Raw genomic sequence first — 22,643 nt, 5'->3', positions numbered from 1 at the left:
TCTGTCCTATCTAACAAAGGCAACAAAAAATGGGGGGAAGTAGCCTCCAGGAGTAGTGGATTCGCAGTGCAGGCACTGAGCCCCAGTGATAACCCTGGAGGCAAAAAAAAGAAAAAGGGGGAGTCGGGCGGTAGTGCAGCAGGTTAAGCGCAGGTGGTGCAAAGCACAGGGACCGGTGTAAGGATCCTGGTTCAAGCCCCCGGCTCCCCACCTGCAGGGGATTCGCTTCACAAGCGGTGAAGCAGGTCTGCAGGTGTCTTTCTCTCCCCCTCTCTGTCTTCCCCTCCTCTCTCCATTTCTTTCTGTCCTATCCCACAACGACATCAATAACAATAATAACTACAACAATAAAAAAATAGGGCAGCAAAAAGGAATAAATAAATAAATATTAAAAAAAGAAAAAGAAAAATATATATATATTAAGATAGAAAAAGGGATGAGGTGGCGGTGCACCCAGTAGAGTGCACATTTTATCATGCACAAGAACCTGAGTTCAGGACCCCAGTCCCCACCTTCAGAGGGGACAGTGGAATAGTGATGCAGGTATCTCTCCTTTTCTCTGTCCTTCATACTCCTTTCAAAAAAGAAAGGAAAAATGGCCACCAGGGAATGGTGGTGGAGTCTTTTTTTTTTTAATTTTAAACTTTTCAAAAATCTTTTTTACTATTTATTTACTCCCTTTTGTTGCCCTTGTTGTTTTATTGTTGTAGTTATTATTGTTGTTGTCATTGGATAGGACAGAGAGAAATGGAGAGAGGAGGGGAAGACAGAGTGGGGAGAGAAAAATGCAGACCTGCTTCACCGCCTGTGAAGCAACTCCCCTGCAGATTGAGAGGTGGGGGTTCAAATCGGGATCCTTATGCTGGTCCTTGCGCTTTGTGCCACTTGCGTTTAACCCTGTGCACTACCGCCCGACTTGGTGGTGGAGTCTTGTAAACACATATTGTAGAGCTCTGAACTTTTGAGCATAAGGTTCCAAGTTCCATCCTCCAGTTTGCAAATGCCAGCGGTTCTCTCTTCCCCAACCTCTCTCTCATAAATAAATAAATTTTATTTTTAATATATTTTACATATTTTTAAAATATTTATTTATTTCCTTTTGTTGCCCTTGTTGTTTTTATTTATTTATTTATTAATGAGAAACATAGGAGGAGAGAGAAAGAGCCAGGCATCACTCTGGTACATGTGCTGCCAGGGAATGAACTCAGGACCTCATGCTTGAGAGTTCGATGCTTTATCCACTACACCACCTCCCGGACCACATTTTTATTTATTATTGGTTAGATACTGAGAGAAATTGAGAGGAGAGGGGAAGATAGAGAAAGAAACAGAGAGACACCTGCAGCCCTGCTTCACCACTTGTGAAGCTTTCCCCCTGCAGATGGGGACCAGGAACTTGAACCTGGGTCCTTGTACACAGTAATGTGAGCTCTTAACTGGGTGTGCCACCAACTGGACCCTTAATAAATAAATTGTAAATTAAAGCTAATAATTTTTATTTACTAATTTTTAACATGTGCACTCCACCAGGTGTGCCACCACCAGGCCGCCCCTACTTACTTATTTTTACAATAGAGGTAGAAGCAGATAGAATAGAGAGGCAGATGGAGACCAGGTGGTGGCGCACCTGGTTGAGCACACATTACAGTGTGCAAGAACCCAGGTTCAAGGCCCCAGTCCCCACCTGCAGGGAGAAAGCTTCACAAGTGGTGGAACAGGGCTGCATGTGTCTCTTTGTCTCTCTCCCTCTCTAGCTCCCTCCCCCCCTTCCCTCTCAATTTCTGGCTGTCTCTATCCAATACACAAATACAGATTTTTTTTAAACAAAAAGGCAGGGGAGGGAGTCAGGCGGTAGCACAGCGGGTTAAGCGCAGGTGGTACAAAGCTCAGGGACTGGTGTAAGGATCCAGGTTTGAGCCCCTGGCTCCCCACCTGCAAGGGAGTTGCTTCACAGGTGGTGAAGCAGGTCTGCAGGTGTCTTTCTCTCCTCTCTGTCTTCCCCTCCTCTCTCCATTTCTCTCTGTCCTATCCAACAATGACGACATCAATAACAACAACAGTAGCTACAACAATAAAACAACAAGGGCAACAAAATTAACATTTAAAAAATAGATTTTTTTTAAAAGGCAGGGGAGACAGCATAATGGTCATGCAAACAGACTCTCATGCCTGAGGCTTCTAAGTCTCAGGTTCAATCCCCCACACCACCATAAACCAGAGCTGAGCAGTGCTCTGGTGTTTGTGTGTGTGTGTCTCCCTCAATCTCTCAAATAAATAAATAAATAAAAATGTTTAATGCAGAGAGAAAGTATAATAGAGCACAGCACCAAAGCTTCCTGCAGTGCGGTGGAGACCAGGCTCAAACTTGGGTTGCACACATGGCAGAGCAGCACACTGTCCAAGTGAGGCTATTTCACTAACCCAGCATGGTTTCTTTAAAGAAAAGAAAGATGGACTGGGAAATAGCTCATCTGGTAGAGTGTACACCTTAGTGTGTTCAATGCCCTGGTTTGAGCCCTGACACCTCATAGGAACACTATGGATGGCACCGGGGGGACTTCATGGGTGGAGTCTCTATCTATCTATCTATCTATCTATCTATCTATCTATCTATCATCTATCTATCTATCTTCTACCTACCTACCTACCTATCTACCTATCTATCTCCATCTCTCTCTTGTTCTTCCTTACCAGAGCACTGCTCAGCTCTAGCTAATAGTAGTGCAGGGGATTGAACCTGGGACTTTGGAGCCTTAAGCATAAGAATCTCTTTACATAACCACTATGCTGTCTACCCATGCTCCTCCTCTTTCTCCCTCTCCCTCTCTCTCTCCCATTTCTCTCCCTCTCTCTCTCCCTCTCCCTCTCTCTCGCCCCCTGGGTTATCATTGGGACTCATGCCGGCACTACTAATCCCTGTTCCCAGAAGCTATTGTTCCTTTTTTTTTTTCTAATATATTTTTTTTTTCTTTTTAACAGAAATTGAGACAGGACAGAGAGATAGAGAGGGAGAAAGACACCTGCAGACCTGCTTCACCTCTTATGAAGCAGACCCCCTCCTGCAGGTGGGGAGAGGGGGCTTGAACCCGAATCCTTGAGCTTGGTAATATGTGTGCTTAACTGGGTGCACCACTGCCTGGCCCCCAACAGTTGTCACATGAGTACAGTTCCTTATCTTCCCATGATAGGACTCTGTACACCACTCCCACCTCCAACTGAAGTCTTCCTCAACCATCAGGCACTGGGCCCCCAACACACTTTTTAAGCCCTTAAATAACCTCACCCCCATGAAATTCTTTGGTTCTTCTCATATTTATTTGGTTTTTATGTGATGCTGGGATTGAACCCAAGGCCTTAAACACACAAAGCATGTGCTCTACTGCTGAGTTACCTCCTTAGTCCCAAAACCAGAAGAAACTCCCCCCTCCCCCAACAGAGCACTGTTTAACTCTGGTTTATGGAAGTGCCAGGGATTGAACCTGGGAGTCTAGTGTCTCAGGCGTGAGAGTCAATGTCTCAAGCGTGAAAGTCAGTTCCATAAATCCCTATGCTATCTCCCCAATAAATAAAAATAAATAAATTTTATTTATTTTTCCTCTTGTTGCCCTTTTTTAAATTGTTGTAGTTATTGTTGATGATGTCATCATTCTTGGATAGGACAGAGATAAATGGAGAGAGGAGGGGAAGACAGAGAGGGGGAGAGAAAGACAGACACCTGCAGACCTGCTTCACTGCCTGTGAAGTCACTCCCCTGCAGGTGGGGAGCTGGGGGCTCGAACCAGGATCCTTACACTGTCCTTGTGCTTCGCACCATGTGTGCTTAACCTGCTGTGCTACCGCCTGACCTCCAGGAGAATGTTTTTACAAAGAAGACTGTTAGACCCAGAGCAGCCTGGGAGGTGAAACAGTGAGTACAATACTCAACGTGCCAGCATGAGGTGTCTCTCATTAATACATAATTTTTTTAAGATATAAGTAAGGGCTGGCAGGTGGGGGTATGGTTATGCAAAGAGATTCTCATGCCTGAGGCTCCGAAGTCTCAGGTTCAATCCCCCACACCACCATAAACCAGAGCTGAGCAGTGCTCTGGTAGAAAAAAAAAATCAAGGGCTGGCAAAACAGTTCACTTACAGAGTGTTGCTTTGCCATGTGCACAACCCAAATCGAGCCCAGCCCCCACACTGAAGGGAGCTTTGGTGCTGTGGTGTCTTCCCCACCCCCTTTCTATCTGCCCTTCTATTAGAGAAAAAAAAAGTTAAGGGCCAAGGAGATAGCTTAATTATACAAATACACTTTCATGCCTAAGGGACCAAGCCCCCAAATTCAATCCCAAGCACCACCATAAACCAGAGCTGAGCAGTAATCTATGAAAAACAATAACAACAGGATAGGGAATAAGAGTTGGGGGCAGGGGAGACAGCATAATGTTCATGCAAACAGACTCTCATGCCTGAGGTTACAAATTCCCAAGTTCAGTCCTCCGTACCACCATAAGCCAGAGCTGATCAGTGCTCTGGTATTTCTCTCTGTCTCCTCTGCATCTCTCTCAAAAATAAAATAAATAAAATATTAAAAGAGAAAGAGAGAGAATGAGAGTTGGAGGGGCCAGGCAGTGGCACCTGGCTGAGCACACATGTTACCATGCAATGACCCCAGTCCCCATCTGCAGGGGAGAGAGAGAGAGTGAGAGAGAGACCGAGACCTTCACCACTCATGAAACAGCTGCAGTAATACATCTCTCTCTCTCTCTCTCTTTTTCTCTCTCTCCCTATCTCCCCTACCCTTCTCAAGTTTTCTCTGTCATATCAAATTGAAATAATAATAAATAAGAAGAGGAAAAAGAGAATGAGAGTCAGAACCTGGGGCAGGGGGCACATCTGGGGGAAAGCCTGCCTGCCAAAAGGAGTGCCCACTCCGAATAAAAGGGCATTTTCTGTGGCAGACAACCTGATGGCCTGACGATAACAAAAACTACCACCGACTCAGTCCCGAACTGAACCCCCTATTTATTTTCCCTCGTTTAATCCCGGCAACAATCCCTTGTGAGGCAGGTGGTATTTTGTCCCCATTTTGCTGATGAGAAAGCTGAGGCTCACAGGTGCAGTTACTAGCCCAGGATCACATACTGTATTGACCTTGCAGCGTGTTTATCTAAACCATAGAGACCCTGGTCAGAAAATGGGCACAGACATTTTGTGGACAGAGACATGATGCCAAGCTGGGAGCCTGCCTCCCCTCCCCCAACTCCCATGGTTAAGGGCTAAGGAGAAACCATTCCAGTGGGAGTTTGGTGGCAGAGCCAGAATCCCTTGGGCTATGTCCCTGAACTTGCACCAAAGTCCCTTGTGCTACATCACAGAGCCCTGAAGGAGGGGCTGAGTTGCCACAGCAAGCCCTGGAGAATGGAAGCATCAGAGTCCTCCCAGGGGCCCCAGGACCTGAGGAGGTTCAGTCTCCGGTCACAGCAAAAGCCACCCAGGCCCTCTGCCTCCTAGCAACAGTTGTTGTCTAAAGGGAAGACACTTCCAACAAAAAAAAAAAAAAAAAAAAAAAAAGTCTCTGGAAGAGCAGGGCAAGGGGACTGAGGAGGAGAGACATGAGGGGCTAGTCTCTGAGGATGCTTTGGGACTGAGGTCCCAGAGATGTGCTGCCTCCCTTCACCCCCATCACCTTCTGAACAGACTGCATGCCTGCAGGTGCACACGGGTACTCCTGAGGAGCTCTTTGTCACAGGTAGCTGTGGCTCCCGGGCTCTTTCTTCCCCAGCTCTTTAAGTTGTGGGGGTGGGAAAGTTATTAGGCTCAGCTGGACTCAGGTGGGGGACTCTAAGGAACAGGGAGGTTGGGGAGACCCGGCTAGCAACCACCCAAGCTCCTTGGCTGCCTTGGCCCGCCCTCTAAGCACCTAGCCAAGACTCATGCAGGCTCTGCCACCAGGTGGCACTGTCCTCCTTAAAGCTGCCATGCGTGAATTGACAGAATCAGGGCGTCTAAAGAGGCAGGGCTAAGGTTCAGACACTAACATAGAAGCAACAGTAATAGTTGTGAAAATAGTGAAGTCAGGCATCCTAGTGGTAAAAAACTGATACCCTGAGTCCCTTTCCATTATCTCTAAGCAGCCCAGGACACTCCAGCCTTCCTAGATCTATTCACTAAACACTAACGGGTCTGTCCCCCGTGCAGAAGAGATCCTCCGGAATAGGTCTGATTGGTCAGCATGTCTAATATCTATAAATATCCTCTGAGAAACAGAAACTACTACCCCTGGGGCCGGGCGTTAGCGCAGAGGGTTAAGAGCATGTGGTGTGAAGCACAAGGACTGGCATAAGGATCCCGGTTCAATCCCCGGTTCCCCACCTCAGGGGGGGTCACTTCATATGCAGTGAAGCCAGTTTGCAGGTGTCTTATCTTTCTCTCCCCTCTGTGTCTTCCCCTCCTCTCTCAATTTCTCTCTGTCCACCGAGTCCCAGCAAGTCCCTGAAGGCAAAGAAAAAGAGAAAGAAAAAAAGAAAGAAAGAAAGAAAGAAGAAAGAGAGGAAAAGAAAAAAGAAAGGAACTACTACCCCAGCCCCAAAAGTCCAAGAAGAGTGAACTATCCCAAGGCCAGGTGGTTGCACACCTGGTTAAGTGCACACCTTAAAGTGCTTGCACAAGGACTCAGGTTCACACCCCTGGTCCCCACCTGCAGGAAGAAAGCTTCGTAAGTGGTAAGGCAGGGCTGCAGATCTCTCTCTCTCTCTCTCTCTCTCTCTCTCTCTCTCTCTCTCTCTCTCTCTCTCTCTCTTTAAACCAGAGCACTGTTCAGCTCTGGTTTATGGTGGTGCAGGGGACTGAACCTGGGATTTAGATCCTCAGGCATGAGAGTCTCTTTGCATAACCATTATGCTATCTACCCCCACCCACTATTTCTCTAACACATACACATACCTTTTCTTTTCTCTCCCTCCAGAACTGACGCGTGACTTGGAAATAAGAGAGGCTCGATCTCACCAGCAAGGTAAGATAATATCTGATGTGAAGGGGAGGAGGACAGTTCCCGTTTCCCCACCTGTCTGTCTCCTCCACTCCCAGCGTAGACTTGGGGACAGTCCTTGAATGTCATTCCTTTCTGTGACCTGCCTCCACCGTTTTCTCCGTCTCTCCACAACTGAGTCCCCCAGTCAGTGCTCACACTCTCCCAGATGCAACACAATAGCAATATGGATCCTTGTCTCCATAGGTAAGAAAAGACATATGCACATTAGACAACTCTTCATTGTACAGAAGTCTGACTTCTTGTTGTAGCAAATCCACTACATATTTTGTTTACAGTTCATTATTTCACCCATAAAATGGGGATAGGATAGCATGGGGAGATAGTGTTCAATGAGTACAGATCTACAAAGTTTGTGAGATTTTTTAGAGATTTGTTGTGTAACAGTGTGAACATATTTAGCACTACTGAACTGTATACTCAAACATAGTTAAAATGGTGAATTTTGTTATTCATATTTTTAGTGGGGGGATTAGTGGTTTACAGTAAATATAGTTGTTGGTACATGTATAGAATATCTCAGTTCTGTGGTCCGGGCGGTGGCACGGTGGATAAAGCAAGGACTCTCAAGCATGAGGTCCTGAGTACAATCCCCGGTAGCACATATGCCAGAGTGATGCCTGGTTCTTTCTCTCCTATCTTTCTCATTAATAAATAAATAAAATCTTAAAAAAAAAAAAAAAAGAATATCTCAGTTTGGGGGCTGAGCAGTGGCCCACTGGGTTAAGTGCACATAGTATGAAGTGTAAGAGCCCATGCAAAGGATCCCAGTTCGAGCCTCTGGCTCCTCACCTACAAGGGGATGCTTTACAAGCAGTGAAGCCGGTCTGCAGGTGTCTCTCTCCCCCTTCCTTCTCAATTTCCCTTTATCCTATTCAATAAAAAAAGTTTTTTAATGGCCACAGGAGCAGTGGATTCATAGTGCAGGCATCCAACACTAGTGATAACCCTGGAGGCAAAAATTAATTAATTAAAATATCTCAGTTTTCTGAAAAACTCTCTCACCCCTAGCCTAAGTCCTCTTCCACCATTATGCACCAGGACATGAAAGTACATCCCCTCCACCTCCTGAGTCCTTTACTTTGGTGCATTATAAAAATGTTATATTCATTTTTAAAAATATTTTATTGTTTATTCCCTTTTGTTGTCCTTGTTATTTTATTGTACTTATTCTTGTTGTCATCATTGTTAAACAGAACAGAGAGAAATAGAGGGGGGGAGACAGAGAGGAGGAGACAAAGACAGACACCTGTAGACCTGTTTCACCGCTTGTGAAGTGACTCACCTGCAGGTGGGGAGCCGAGGGCTCGAACCAGGATCTTTATGCCAGTCGTTGCATTGCGCCACATGAGCTTAACCTGCTGTGCTACTGCCCGACTGACTCCCTTATATTCATTTTTTATATCAACTATTATTTCTTTTTATTTCTAAATTTTTTATCTTTATTTATTTATTAGATAGAGACAGCCAGAAATTGAGAGGAGGGGAGATAGAGAGGGAGAGAGTCAGAGAGACACCTGCAGCCCTGCTTTACCAGTTGTGAAGCTTTTTCCCTGTATGTGGGGACGGGGGGCTCGAACCTGGGTCCTTGAACACTGTAATGTGTGTGCTCTACCAGGTGTGCCATGACCCGGCCTCCCTTTTTATTTGTTTTTTTTTAATATTTATTTATTTATTTTCCCTTTTGTTGCCCTTGTTTCCATTGTTATACTTATTATTGTTGTTGATGTCATCGTTGTTGGATAGGACAGAGAGAAATGGAGAGAGATGGGGAAGACAGAGGGGAAGAGAAAGACAGACACCTGCAGACCTGCTTCACTGCTTGTGAAGTGACTCCCCTGCAGGTGGGGAGCCGGGGGCTCAACCCGCTGCACCACCACCCGACTCCCTTTTTTTTTTTTTAACCAGAGCTCTCCTTAACTCTGGTTTTATGGTGGTGCAGGGGATTGAACCTGGGACTTGACAGAGCCTCAGGCATGAGAGTCTTTTTGCATAACCATTGTGCTATCTACCCCAGCAACCCCCTCCCCTTATATTTTTTTATTTTATTTTACCAGAGCAATGCTCAGCTCTGGCTTATGGTAGTTTTCGGGGTTGGACCTGGGAACTCAGAACCTCAGGCATTAGAGTCTACTTACATAATCATTATGCTATCTCCCCACCTTCAACTATTTATTCCTTACCCTTACTCATATATACCAGTCCAAAAAAAAAAAAAAAGTTTCGGGGCCGGGTGGTGGCGCATCTGGTTGAGCGCACATATTACAATGTGCAAGGACCCAGGTTTGAGCCCCCGGTCCCCACCTGCAGGGGGAAAGCTTCATGAGTGGTGAAGCAGGGCGGCAGGTGTCTCTCTGTCTCTCTCCCTCTCTATCACCCCTCTTGATTTCTGGCTGTCTCTATCCAATAAATAAAGATAATAATAAAAAAAAAGTTTCTATTTCTGGAGGCAACTATCCTCAACTCTGGGAGTACATTAGAATCACCTGTAAAGATCTTGGGCCCAGAAGAAAACATGAGGTCACCTGGTTGAGCACACATGTTACAATGAGCAGGGACCCAGATTCAAGCCCCCTGCAGGGGGAAAGCTTCACAAGTGGTGAAGCAGGGCTGCAAGTGTCTCTCTGTCTCTCTCTCCCTCTTTATCGCCCTCCTTCCTCTCAATTTCTGACCGTCTCTATCCAATAAATAAATAAAGATAATTTTAAAAAGAAAAGAAACCATAAGGTCCCAACTTAAATCCTTAGCATCTCATTTGTCAGAATGATGCTCAGGTGGTCCGGGAGGTGGTGCAGTGATAAGGCTTTGGACTCTCAAGCATGAGGTCCTGAGTTCGTTCCCCAGCAGCACATGTGCCAGAGTGATGCTGGTTCTTTCTCTCTCCTCCTGTCTTTCTCATTAACAAATAAATAAAATCTTTAAAAAAAAAAATGATGCTCGGGAGTCGGGCGGTAGCGCAGCGGGTTAAGCGCATGTGGAGCAAAGTGCAAGTACCGGCCTAAGGATCCAGGTTCGAGCCCCTGGCTCCCCACCTGCAGGGGAGTCTCTTCACAGGCGGTGAAGCAAGTCTGCAGGTGTCTTTCTCTCCCCCTCTCTGTCTTCCCCTCCTCTCTCCATTTCTCTCTGTCCTATCCAACAACAATGACATCAACAACAGTAATAAGTATTACAATGGAAACAAGGGCAACAAAAGGGAAATAAATATTAAAAAAAATACTCATAAAAAATGATGCTCAGTTTTTCTCTTTGTCTCTCTCAAATGAATAGATGAATCTTTAAAATAAATGTTTAGAATCACATGTAGGATTTTTAAAATATTTATTTCTTCCCTTTTGTTGCCCTTGTTGTTTTATTGTTGTAGTTATTGTTGTTGATGTTGTTGTTATAAGATAGGACAGAGAGAAATGGAGAGAGGAGGGGAAGACAGAGAGGGGGAGAGAAAGACAGACACCTGCAGATCTGCTTCACCGCCTGTGAAGTGACTCCCCTGCAGGTGGAGAGCCAGGGGCTCGAACTGGGATCCTTACGCTGGTGCTTGAGCTTTGCACCACCTGTTCTTAACACTCTGCGTTACCGCCCTACTACCTCACATGTAGGATTTAAGAAGTACTTGTTCCCAAGTCAAAGCCCAGAGGTACTGACTCAGTTGGTATGTTTGCCACCAAGGTGGTTTTTTTTTTTTTTTTCATCTTTATTGGATAGAGACAGCCAGAAATTGGGAGGAGAGGGAGACAGAGAGACACCTAAAGCCCTGCTTCACCACCTGTGAAGTTTTCTCCCTGCCTGTAGGGACCGAGGGCTTGAACCTTGGTCCTTGAGCATTGTAACATGTGCGCCCAACCAGTTGCACCACCACCCAACCCCAACCACAAAGCTTTTTGCTGGAGCTTCATACTGGCACAATTCCACTGCTCCCAGCAAATGCTCTTTTATTCTTTTTTCTTTTCTCTCCCTCTCCCTCTCTCCCCCTCTCTTTAAATAAAAGGCAAGAGAGACGGGGGAAGGGAGAAAAAGACAGAGAAAGGAGAGACATCACGCACAGCACCGCTCCTATAAACCATAGGGGTTGTGGAGCTTGTGAAGCAGTCTGTGCAGGCGCTCCCTATGTGGTGGCCAGGAACTTGAACCTGGGCCCTCACATGTGGTCCAGTCTGTGCTCTACCAGGTGGGCTATCTGTCTGCATCCTCCAGGAAACTACTTTTTAGTTAGTTTGTTTGTTTTTGTTGTAACTGGGGCTCCAAGCTGACTCCCCCCACCCCATATAGACAGAGACAGACAGACAAGAGTGAAAGAGACCACAGCACCAAAGCTCCCTTCAGTGCAGTGTGTGCAGGGCTCAAACCTGGATTGTGCACATAACAAAGCAAGTTCCTTCCCAGGGAGCTGTTTTGCTAGCTCTGCTTTATTGATACTTTATTTTTTTAAGACTTATTTATTAGTGTGTGGGGGTGAGGGTAGAACCACAGTATCACTGTGGCACATGCAAAGCCAAGGATCAAATTCAGGACTCCATGCTTTTTTAAATTTTATTATGTTTATTTATGTACTGGATAGAGACATCCAGAAATCAAGAGGGAAGGGGGTAATAAGTGAGAGAGACAGAGACACCTGCAGCCCTGCTTCACTACTGGCAAAGATTTCCCCCTACAGGTGGGATCTGGGGGCTCGAACCTGGGTCCTTGCACATTGTAACTTATGCATTCAGCCAGGTGTGCCACCACCTGGCCCCAGGACCTCATATTTGAAAGCCCAACACCTTAACCACTGTACCAACTCCTGGATGGAAACTACATTTTAATGCTTTTTCTTAATGGTTTCAATGTATACCTAGGGCTGAAATGGACCAAGAGGAACAATAAACAAGTAGACAAAAAAAAAAGTACACAATGTAATCAATGCACTCTCTAAGGAACAGCCAGGCTCAGGGCTGACAGCAATCCCCTCCAGTCTTCCAGGTCCTTGCTCTTCAAGTGTCTCTTCCTACAGGGCTTGCTCCCTCCGTAGGAAGCACCCTTGTCCTCTCTCTTAAGTTTAACTCCTGTTCATTCCATCCTTAGATCCTAACCCAAGTCACTCTTATAAGAACCCTTCCCTTTAAGTCAGTCTTCAGCTACAAATGTGGCATTGACACATGTCACACCTGTGGTCTCATATTCATTGTTATCTGCAATTTTCCTAGGACCTAACCTAAGCCATTGTACACAAAATCTCAACCAGTATTTATGGAGGCAGATTAATATTCCACCCGTGCTTTTATTTATTTATTTATTTTTTTTTTTAACCAGAGTACTGCTCAGCTCTGGCTTATGGTGGGGCAGGAGATTGAACCTGGGACTTTGGAGCCTCAGGCATAAAAGTCTATTTGCATAGCCATTATGCTATCTACCCCTGCCCCCCACCCTTGCTTTCTCAAAGGTGTATTATCTATCCTTTTAACAAAGGTTTCTATGTAAGCTTTTCTTTTTTAATGTTATTTTTAATTTATTTATTACTGGATAGAGACAGAGAAATTGAGAGGGGAGGGGAAGGAGATAGGGAAAGGGAAAGGGACAGAGAGACACCTACAGCCCTGCTTCACCACTCATGAAGCTCTCCCCCTGCAGGTAGGGACCAGGGGCTTGAACCTAGGTCCTTTCACACTGTAATGCACACGCTTAACCAGGGTGCCACAGCCTAGCCCCAAGATCTTATTCTTTGCCATTTTCCTTTCCTTAACTAAATATATTTACTACACCCTGAGTTTGGAGTTGGGCTTTTTCTTATTTCCTGAGATCAAGCCCACATTCTGCCATTAGAAAGTACCTTTACTAAATAAACCTGTATTTCTCCCCCACCACCACCACCAAAGAAATGTTTGTGTGACTGAGTGGGGGGGTGGGGAGCGGATAGCACAGCAGGTTAAGTGCATGTGGCGCAAAGCTCAAGGACAGGCATAGGATCCTGGTTCGAGCCCCTGGCTCCCCACCTGCAGGGGAGTCGCTTCACAAGTGGTGAAGCAGGTCTGCAAGTCTCTGTCTTTCTCTCCTCCTCTCTGTCTTCCCCTGCTCTCTCCATTTCTCTCTGCCCTAACAATGATGACATCAATAACAACAATAATAACTACAACAACAATGAAAAACAAGGGCAAATAAATGAATAAATTTTTTAAAATGTGTGACAAATAAATGGTTGAGGAAGGTTCTATATTTAAGCTGAAACCTAAACAATTAGACCAAACAAAGGAGAAAGTGTAAGGTGAAGCAGCTCTGAGGAAGATAAAGGCCAATGTGGAAGCCTGGGAGCTGGTGCCAGGCTAGAGCACTGGACTTATAAAACAGGAAATTGGGGCAGGGTAGTGGCACATCTGGCAGAGTGCACAGATGAGTGTATAAGGACCCAAGTTCTACAGGGAAACAGTGGGGCAGGTCTTTCTCTCTCTTTCCTCTCAACTCTTCTATCCCTCTTAATTTCTCTCTACCCAAAATGGATGAATAAAATATATATTAAAAAAAACCTGTTAAAAATAGTGAAATCCTTGGCATTGTATGTGGCAGAATGATACTCTGGTATGTGCACTCTTGCTGTCATTAATAAATAAGCCAGGGAGTCAGGCGGTAGCGCAGTGGATTAAACTCACGTGGCACCGAGCACAAGGACCAGCGTAAAGATCCTGGTTCAAGCGCCTGGCTCCCTACCTGCAGGGAAGTTGCTTCACAAGTGGTGAAGCAGGTGTACAGGTGTCTGTCTTTCTCTCCCCCTCTGTCTTCCCCTCCTCTCTCCATTTCTCTCTGTCCTATCCAACAATGATGACAACAATAATAACTACAACAACAACAAAAGGACAACAAAAGGGAATAAATATTTTTTTAATTTAAAAAATAAATAAGCCAGTCATTTAAATTTTTTTTATATTTATTTATCCCCCTTTTGTTGCCCTTGTTTATTGTTGTTGTTATTGATGTCATCCTTGTGAGAAAGAACAGAAATAGAGAGAGGAGGGGAGCCAGTCATTTTTTTAAGAAGATTTTACTTATTAAGAGAGATATAAGAGAGAAAGAGGGAGTCGGGCGGTGGTGCAGCGGGTTAAGTGCATGTGGCACAAAGCATAAGGACCAGTGTAAGGATCCCAGTTCGAGCCCCCTGCTTCCCACCTGCAGGGGAGTCCCTTCATAGGCAGTGAAGCAGGTCTGCAAGTGTCTGTCTTTCTCTCCCTGCCGGGATAGCCTGAGGGTGCTTCTTCCCAAGCTAGTGCTCTCTGGGTTGGAGAGAACTCAACTAGAGCTGATCTAGGCTGCTGCGTGGGACAGGGATCAGGAACTTCGCAGGAGATACACTCTGGAACCCTCGGAGCCGGAAAGCAATTTCCAAGTGTCTTTAATCTTAAGAGCAGCTGTTTTTATACTCTCCAGGTAGGGTGGAAACAGGATGTGACATAGAGAGGGTGGAGCGAAAAGCGACTGGTGGAAGATCAGGGTGTGACAAGGAGAGGATCAGGGTGTGACAAGGAGAGGGGGCGGAGCAGGTGAGAATTCTACCACTAAACCACCAATGCCCTGGAGGGAGTGTGGCGCTTTATGTAAATGTAAAAGTGATTTATATAAATAGACCGCTTTGAATGGGATCAAACCAATCCCTATATAGGCATACAGGTGCTTGGTTAAGCAGAAGCCAGGGGGAGCTGGCATACTACCCAACATCTCCCCCTTTCTGTTTTCCCCTCCTCTCTCCATTTCTCTCTGTCCTATCCAACAATGACATCAATAACCACAACAATGTTAAACAAGGGCAACAAAAGGGTAAATAAATATATATTTTTTTAATATTTATAAAGAGAGAGAGGGGAGGGGTAGATAGCATAATGGTTATGCAAAGAGACTCTCATGCCTGAGGCTCCAAAGTCCCAGGTTCAATCCCCTGCACCACCATAAGCCAGAGCTGAGCAATGCTCTGGTTAAAAAAAAGAGAGAGAGCCAGAGCATCACTCTGATGCATGTGCTGCCAGGGGTTGATCTCAGGACCTTATGCTTGATAATTCAATACTTTATCCACCATGCCACCTTCCAAGCAACAAATAAAGTTATTTTTATAAGTTTTTTTTTCTTTTAAGAAAGGGAGAGATGGGCAGAGTCCCACCTGGTAGTGAACACATTACAATGCCCAAGGATCCAGGTTCAAGTTCCTGGTCCCTGCCTTGCAGGGGGGAAGGTTCATAAACGGTGGAGAAGGTTGCAGTTGTCTCTTTCCATCTCTTTTTTTTTATAAGATTTTTTAAAATATTTATTTATTCCTTTTTTGTCGCCCTTGTTTTTTTATTGTTGTAGTTATTATTGTTATTGATATCGTCCTTGGATAGGACAAAGAGAAATGGAGAGAGGAGGGGAAGGCAGAGAGGGGAAGAGAAAGACAGACACCTGCAGACCTGCTTCAACACCTGTGAAGTGATCCCACTGCAGGTGGGGAGCTGAAATCTCGAACTGGGATCCTTATGCAGGTCCTTGCACTTTGAGCCATGTGCGCTTAACCGGCTGCGCTACTGCCCAGGCCCCCTCTCTCTCTTTTTTTAACCGGAGCACTGATCAGCTCTGGTTTATGGTGGTGTAGGGGACTGAACCTGGGACTGCAGAGCCTCAAGCATGAGTCTCTTTGCATTACCAATATACTATCTACTCCCGCCTTCTTTCCCCCTCTCTATTGCCATCCCCCTTTCCCTCTCAATGTCTGTCTCTAGCCAAATAAATTAATGAATAAAAAGAAAAGTGGAACTACAACAATAAAACAAGGGCAACAGAAGGGAATAAATAGGGAGTCGGACGGTAGCGCAGCAGGTTAAGCAAAGGTGGCGCAAAGCGCAAGGACCGGCTTAAGGATCCGGGTTGGAGCCCCTTGCTCCCCACCTGCAGGGGCCTAGTCGCTTCACAGGCCATGAAGCAGATCTGCAGGTGTCTCTCTTTCTCTCCTCCTCTCTGTCCTATCCAACAACGACATCAATAATAACTACAACAATAAAACAAGGGCAACAAAAAGAGGAATAAATAAATATAAAAAATTTAAAAAGGGAGAATATAGGTCCATGAAGGATGATAAATGACATAGTGGAGGTTGTATTGTTAAATGGGAAACTGGGGAATGTTATGCATGTACAAACTATTGTATTTACTGTTGAATGTAAAACATTAATTCCCCAATAAAGAAATAAATTTTAAAAAATTTTTAAAAGGGAATAAAATAAAAATAAAAGAAAGAAAAGCGGGACAAAGGATAGAGTGCTGGACTCTAATACACGAGATCCTCAGTTCAATACCTGGCGTTGCTTGTGCCAGAAATGCTCTGGTTCGTTTTCACCCTCTCTCTCGTTAATAATTTTTTTAAATATTTATTTTATTTATCCCCTTTTGTTGCCCTTGTTGTTTTATTGTTGTAGTTATCATTGTTTTCGTTGTTGGGTAGGACAGAGAGAAATGGAGAAAGGAGGGGAAGACAGACAGGGAGAGAGAAAGACACCTGCAGACCTGCTTCACCACCTGTGAAGAGACTCCCCTGCAGATCGGGAGCCGTGGGCTCGAAGTGGGATCTTTAAGCCGGTCGTTGTGCTTTGCGCCACCTGCGCTTCACCCGCTACGTTACCGCCCGACTCCCAAATAAAACATTTTAATATGTATTTGATAGAGAGAAATGGAGAGGGAAGGAGATAGAGAGGGGAGAAAGAGACCTGTCTCACTACGATGAAACTTCGCCCCTGCAGGTGGGTATTGGGGACTTGAACCCAGGACCTTATGCATTATGGTGTGTGCGCTCAACCCGGTGCGCCACCATCCAGCCCTATAAACAAAATGTCTATTTAAGAAAGAAAAGGTCCGCTGTGACCCGTGCGTGGGGGGTGGAGAGCTCGCAGACCGCATGGAGCTGCTGGCTCTGTCCCGCGCACCGAGGGCTGTGCGGGTTAGGCGGGGCTGTCGCCTCAGCGCACTGTGTCCCCTTTCCAGAGGCGGCCTCCCAGGAGCTGGAGAGCAAGTGCCGCGCGCTGGAGTCGCAGCTGGAGGCGCGGACCGCGGCCAACGCGGAGCTGCGGCGGGAGGTGTCGCAACGCGAGGCGCTTGTGTCGGCCCTGCGCTGCAGCCTGCGCGCCGAGGAGCGCCGCTTCCTGGAGGAGCTGCGGCGCCGCAGTCACCGCGCCACGGTGCTGGGCACCGAGCTGCAGAAGCACACGGAGGCGGCCGCCTACCTGTCCTGCCAGCTGCACGCGGCGCGCCAGAGACTGCAGGCCCCGCGCTCCGGGCCGGGCGCCGCCGCCGAGCCCCGGCCCCGCAGGCGCGCACAGCGAGCCCGCCGCCAGCCCGCCGCGGAGAACACCGCCAAGGGCCCCGGCCGGGACTGGGCCGCCTGGGACCGCGCGGCCTGCGCCCTGGAAGACCCCGATCCCATGCCCGACCCCGCGCTCTTCCTCTACGCCCGAAGGCCCCCGCGACCCAGCGGCCGCAGCCCGCGCCAGCCACCGCCCCAGGAGCCCCCGGACCAAGCCGGCCCTCAGCCTGCGCCCAGCCCCCCTAGTGCGCCCGGGGACGCGGAGTAGGAGCGGGCTGGCGAAGTGGGGAGCGGCGGGGGTGGTGGGGGGTAGGCCTGCCGGCACCCCAGTCTGGGCCGCAGCTTCCGCCGCCCGGGGCCCAGGAAGCCGGCCCTTCCCCGGAGGAAGGCGGGCGGAGGCGGCCCAGCTTCTCCGCCTCTTCCCACGGCCCGGGCCTTTTGTATTTCCCTACGATTCAGAAGCTTCGCCCCTCCTGCAAGGGGGTTCCTACGGGGGGCTGAGCGAGTGCACTTTTTTTGTGTGTGTGAAGAAGAGGAGAACCGATCCTACCCTAGGTCCCCACCCCGCCACCGGGAGGGGAGGGGTTGAGAGTCACGCCCTGCCCCGAGAAACCTGACAATCATCTAGAGGGAGGTGGGAGGGAGGGAAGACCGGGCTGACCTGCGCAATGGAACTCAGCGGCCCTTAGTCCCCATAGACCTTTTCAGCTCCCCCTTCTGGCCGCCCCCAGCTCCGCACGGCTGTCCTTCCCGCCAAGCCTGGAGGCTAGAGGTTGAACCTTTTCCTGGGAAGCCCCTTCCTCCTACCTGTACCCCACAGATACAGGTCCTTATAGGTGAGCACCTAACACTTTACAAGACACCTCCCAGAGCCCCTAGGTGAGAAAGAATAGCCTGCTGGAATTCTGGACGCCTGGAAGGTAGCACCCATAGATGGTTAGAGAGGATCACAGAATGGATTTGGTAGGAGAACCTGGTCTAGAGCTGTCGCCAGCTCAGTTCTCCCCCAGAATGCCCACTTAAGCATTTGGACTAGGAGCCTTGCTGAGGAACCGAGGTAGAGCACTCCAGCCATCCGTGAGGCTCCTGGAAGGGCAGAAGTTGCCTTCAGGAGGCAGCTGAGCACCTGAAGACTACCCTTGGAGCTTTTCTAGCCCTGTTAATTGGTGCTAATTTTGTCCAGTTTCCTATTCAGTGGTTGTTCCCAGAGGTCAAAAGAAAGGTCCTACTTCTTGGAAGTGACATTATCCGTAGAGTTTTCTGGGATGAGGAAAGGGAGGGAGCATACGTACGGTAGGTAGTGTGAAGCCTGTCCCTCTCCAGGATGCCTCCAATTCTATCAGACCTGGTAGTGATGGGTTCTCAGCGCCCTTTTGACTGGGTGGGGAGTGGCAAGATGGAACGTGGAACACCTAATTGCATTTCTCCCCAGCTCCCTTCTCTCTGCCCAAGGCAGGAGGCCCGGTTCCAGTCCAACCTTGAAAGAAAGACAAACCTCTAGAGCTCCATCATCATCATCCAGCCCTGCTGTCTCTCCTCTGGGGGTCCTGGGTCACATCCTAAGTGCCTGTGAGGTCTTCCTGGGGCTACCAAGAGAAGGACATGGGGTGTGGGGGAGGCCTTTATGTCACTCATGAACACCCCATCCTGGAAGGTCCTGATGTTGGCTGAGGTCAAGTATTCTGTGTGTCAACCACCCAGGAGGTTATGAGCCTGTCTCCATTGTAGCCCCCATGAAGAAGATGGGGAGAAATCCCTAGTTATCCTCCTCCGCTGTCTGTCAGAAGAAACAAGAGACAGGCAAGAAGCAGAAGCTAGTGCTCACACTCCTGGTCCATTCATCCCCTTCCCACCTAAGACTGAGCTGCTGAGGCCACTGCGCAATAACCAGGCCTGGTCTGGGTGTCCAGTCACTGGGATGCAGCTGCCCAAGGTGTGGGCACCATGGGGACAGACAGTGCTCTCCAGTCCAACTTGGTCCACAGTAGTGGCCTAGGATTTTTGCTCTGTCTGACTCTGCCTCTACCTAGCCTTCCCTTTCCCCCTCCGCCTCTGGTCGTGCCTCTGCCATGTTTCTCCCCTTAAGTGTGTGTGACTCACTGTACCCCTTGTTCTGTTACTCTCCCTTCCAGAATGTGTCTGTGTGAGGAGACCTCTCTTGGCAGTAATCATTTAAAAGGGCCCAGAGAATGTGGGAAAGGCCACATCTTCCCAGACCTTTTCTTCAACCACACTTTTGGGGTGAACAGGGTGACTTTGTTATGTCAGTTCTTCTACAGAAAAAGGTGAAATACTTTACCTGTCCCCCCCTCCCACCCACTAAAAGCCATAACTATGCTCGCCTGGTGTCCCCTGCCCCATCTCTATAGCAATACCCCTCTCCTCCCCTCTCCTTATCCCTCCTGAGTACCCAGGGTGTCTGGCTCCGGCCCCAGCCATGCTCTCACCCCAGGATCCTTCAGTGGAACTACCTGCCTTTCCCCAAATGACCCCATCAGCACCTCCCAGCACCTGTCCCTCCTTCAGCATCCAGAGATAATGACACTTAATTGTTTGTGGGGTGCTTGAAGATCCCCCAGATGAAAGGTTCTGAATGCTGGGGTGGCTGACTCACTGACTCTCAGCTGAGCTGTTGGGGGTGCCTGGGAAAGGAAGTTAAGGCAACCCTCCTCCCCCATTCAGCCAGCTGAGGGAGGGGTTGAGGCAGACAGGGTTCTAATCTCCTCAGAAATTCCCCTTCCCTGTCCCTCTCCTGGAAATAATGGGTCAGAGATTTCCTTCCACCCACCTGCGCCTAGGGCTTGTAACAGAACCCTAGGTATGGCTGAAAGGAACTGGGAGTCAGTGGCAGCCCAGATCTTCTCAGTAGAGGTCTTATCCTCTACTTTGGGCTCTCCCTCTACCTGCCAAAGGAAATAAATAAACAAGTCCTCCCACTTCTGGGTAAAGAGAGAGGAAAGGATCATTTCACCTACAGCCTTCTGCCCTGTCGTCTACTGCAGGAATCCCCATTGGGAGTAGGACACTTGATAGGGACATCCAGCGGCTCTAGCTGGAGCTCAAGCCACACCCTAAAAGTGTGGACAAACCCAGAACAGCTGCAGGTGGGGACCCCTACCTGTTCTGGAAGCAAGCAAGGGACCAACCAGTGAGCAATGCAGCAGGAGGCCCTGTTCCCCATCCTCCAGGGCACACACATTCTGTCACACCCACCCACCATGGCCTGCAGTTTAGGTGACCTGACCAAACCTGAAATGGGGTAGTCCTTCCCCCAGACAAGCAGCAGAACAGAGTCCTGGTAGCACGGAGGGAGGCTCAGAGGGCAGAGGCTGTGTTCTCTGAGCACCCCCTTGTTTAGGTGCCAGCCTTGAATGGGGGATCAGCAGGACTTCAGAACCACCTGACAGGAGCCTCCTGGGCAGGGCAGAATGATTCTACTCCAAATCCACTGTTGGCTGCGCTTTTTAATCCAATGCTTTTCAGATGTAATCTTTCACCCACCGAAATAGAGCCCTGTGCTTTAGGGGTGACTGTCATATGCCTTATTCTTAATAAAATATCTGGAAAACACACCAGCTCAGACCTGTTCTCTAGCCACTCACCCCACACCATCACTGTCCCACAGGGAGAGGAATGGATCTGGAGGAGCTGGAGAAGGATTTGGGAGCCAGCCAGGGGCGTTGGGTAAGACTGAGCTGAGACTGCAGTCACGTCCTAGGTGCCTCCTCATAGAAGGCATAAGGTATGCACTGGAGGTGTCCCAACACCAGCCCTCTCCTTCTCTTCATGCCACTCAGTCCATAGGAACAAATAACAACCTTGGGTCAGAGACTCCTGGCTAGGGTTGGGAGGGATAGGGAAAAAGGGCTCCATTTGGAGTTACCCATGTAACTCCAAATGCCCAGATGGAATCCTGCAGTTCTGGCTTTTTTTTTTTTTTTTCCTCCATGGTTATCCCTGGGCCTCCGTATCTGCACTATGAATCTACTACTCCTGGAGGCTACTTTTCCCATTTTTGTTGCCCTTGTTGTTGGATAGGACAGAGAGAAATCGAGAGAGGTGGAGAGAAAAAGACAAGACACCTGCAGACCTGCTTCACCGCTTGTGAAATGACCCCTTCCGCCCCCTATAGGTGGGGAGCCAGGGGCTCAAACTGGGATCCTTACACTGGTCCTTGTGCTTCGCACCGTGTGTGCTTAACCCACCGTGCTACGGCCCGACCCCCAGTTCTGGCATCTTAAGGCCTGCCAGTGCCCTCTCTCCTGACACCTACTGCCTTCGGGATTCAGCTGGAAGGAGCCCAGCATCGCAGAGATCAGCCCCCCCCTCATGAGGGGGGCTCATGAGTTGCTCAGCACACCCAGCACCCACATGATCTCACGCCTCTCTGTTTTTCAGTCTGAGGAAGTGTGATGGGTGACTCTGAGAATAAGCAGCAAGCAGCTCTGCCGTCCAAGAATGCAAGGGACAGAGCAGTTTTCCTGCACCCTCCTCTAGGTACACTACCCATCCTTTTGGGGAACTCCCTTTCCTCTGCCTAAGTCTATGTGTTGGGGTGGAGGGTGGGATGACCCCACCCTTATGTGTCAGGTAAGGTAATTCACACTGACTGGGTCAGAGATGGACACAAGATACAATCTGTGTCAGTGAGAGTCAACTTCAGGACTTTCCTTGCCATGATTCATTCAATAAACCAAGTTGTGTGCTGGGGTTACAGCAGCAAACTAAACAGGCCTAGTGAGAAGGACAAGCTCTTGGATGGTTAAAGTGGCAGATATCAACCTAGCTGCCTGGCAGTCCATTTGCAACAAGAGCTAGCTAGGGCTGCCTGAGTATGAAGTCCCACAAGAGAAGTCAAATCAGGAAAGACAAATACTTTCTGATAATTCAATCACTTGCATTCCACATGTCCTTGCCCTTTTCAGTTTTATAGACCAGTAGGCCCCTTCCCTTTCCATACACTTTTTGAAGTGGTTAGCACTAATCTGGGAGGGTGCTGTAATTTATTGTCTTTTTTAAATAAGAAAAAGAGAAACACAGAGAGAAAGATACACAGAGAAAAACCAGGACTGCTCAGCTCTGTCTTATGGCAGTGCAGGGAGCTCAGTGTCTCAGGCATGAGAATCTCTATATAACCACTATGCTATCCCCACCCTGTTGTCTTTATTTAACTTTTTTAGAATTTTATTTATTTATTCCCTTTTGTTGCCCTTGTTGTTTTATTGTTGTAGTTATTATTGATGTCATTGTTGTTGGATAGGACAGAGAGAAATGGAGAGAGGAGGGGAAGACAGAGAGGGGGGGAGAGAAAGATAGACACCTGCAGACC

General features: G+C 48.0%; 1 protein-coding gene across 1 annotated transcript in view; it reads left to right on the top strand.

Annotated features, from left to right (window-relative positions):
- The window catches only part of CCDC92B (coiled-coil domain containing 92B), a 42,408-nt gene extending 21,524 nt beyond the window's left edge, over window positions 1–20,884 (top strand). The window contains exons 3-4 of the mRNA XM_060204150.1: window positions 6,949–6,996; window positions 16,996–20,884. Of these exons, the coding sequence (XP_060060133.1) occupies window positions 6,949–6,996; window positions 16,996–17,582 (635 nt within the window). The 3' untranslated portion in view covers window positions 17,583–20,884. The remainder of the gene's footprint in view (window positions 1–6,948; window positions 6,997–16,995) is intronic.
- The last annotated feature ends 1,759 nt before the right edge of the window (window positions 20,885–22,643 follow it).

This window comes from Erinaceus europaeus, chromosome 12, assembly GCF_950295315.1.
Source record: "Erinaceus europaeus chromosome 12, mEriEur2.1, whole genome shotgun sequence".
In the NCBI taxonomy this organism is placed as follows: domain Eukaryota; kingdom Metazoa; phylum Chordata; class Mammalia; order Eulipotyphla; family Erinaceidae; genus Erinaceus; species Erinaceus europaeus.
Note: the sequence above shows the minus strand (reverse complement) of the source record. Positions and strands in the feature narration are given on the sequence as shown.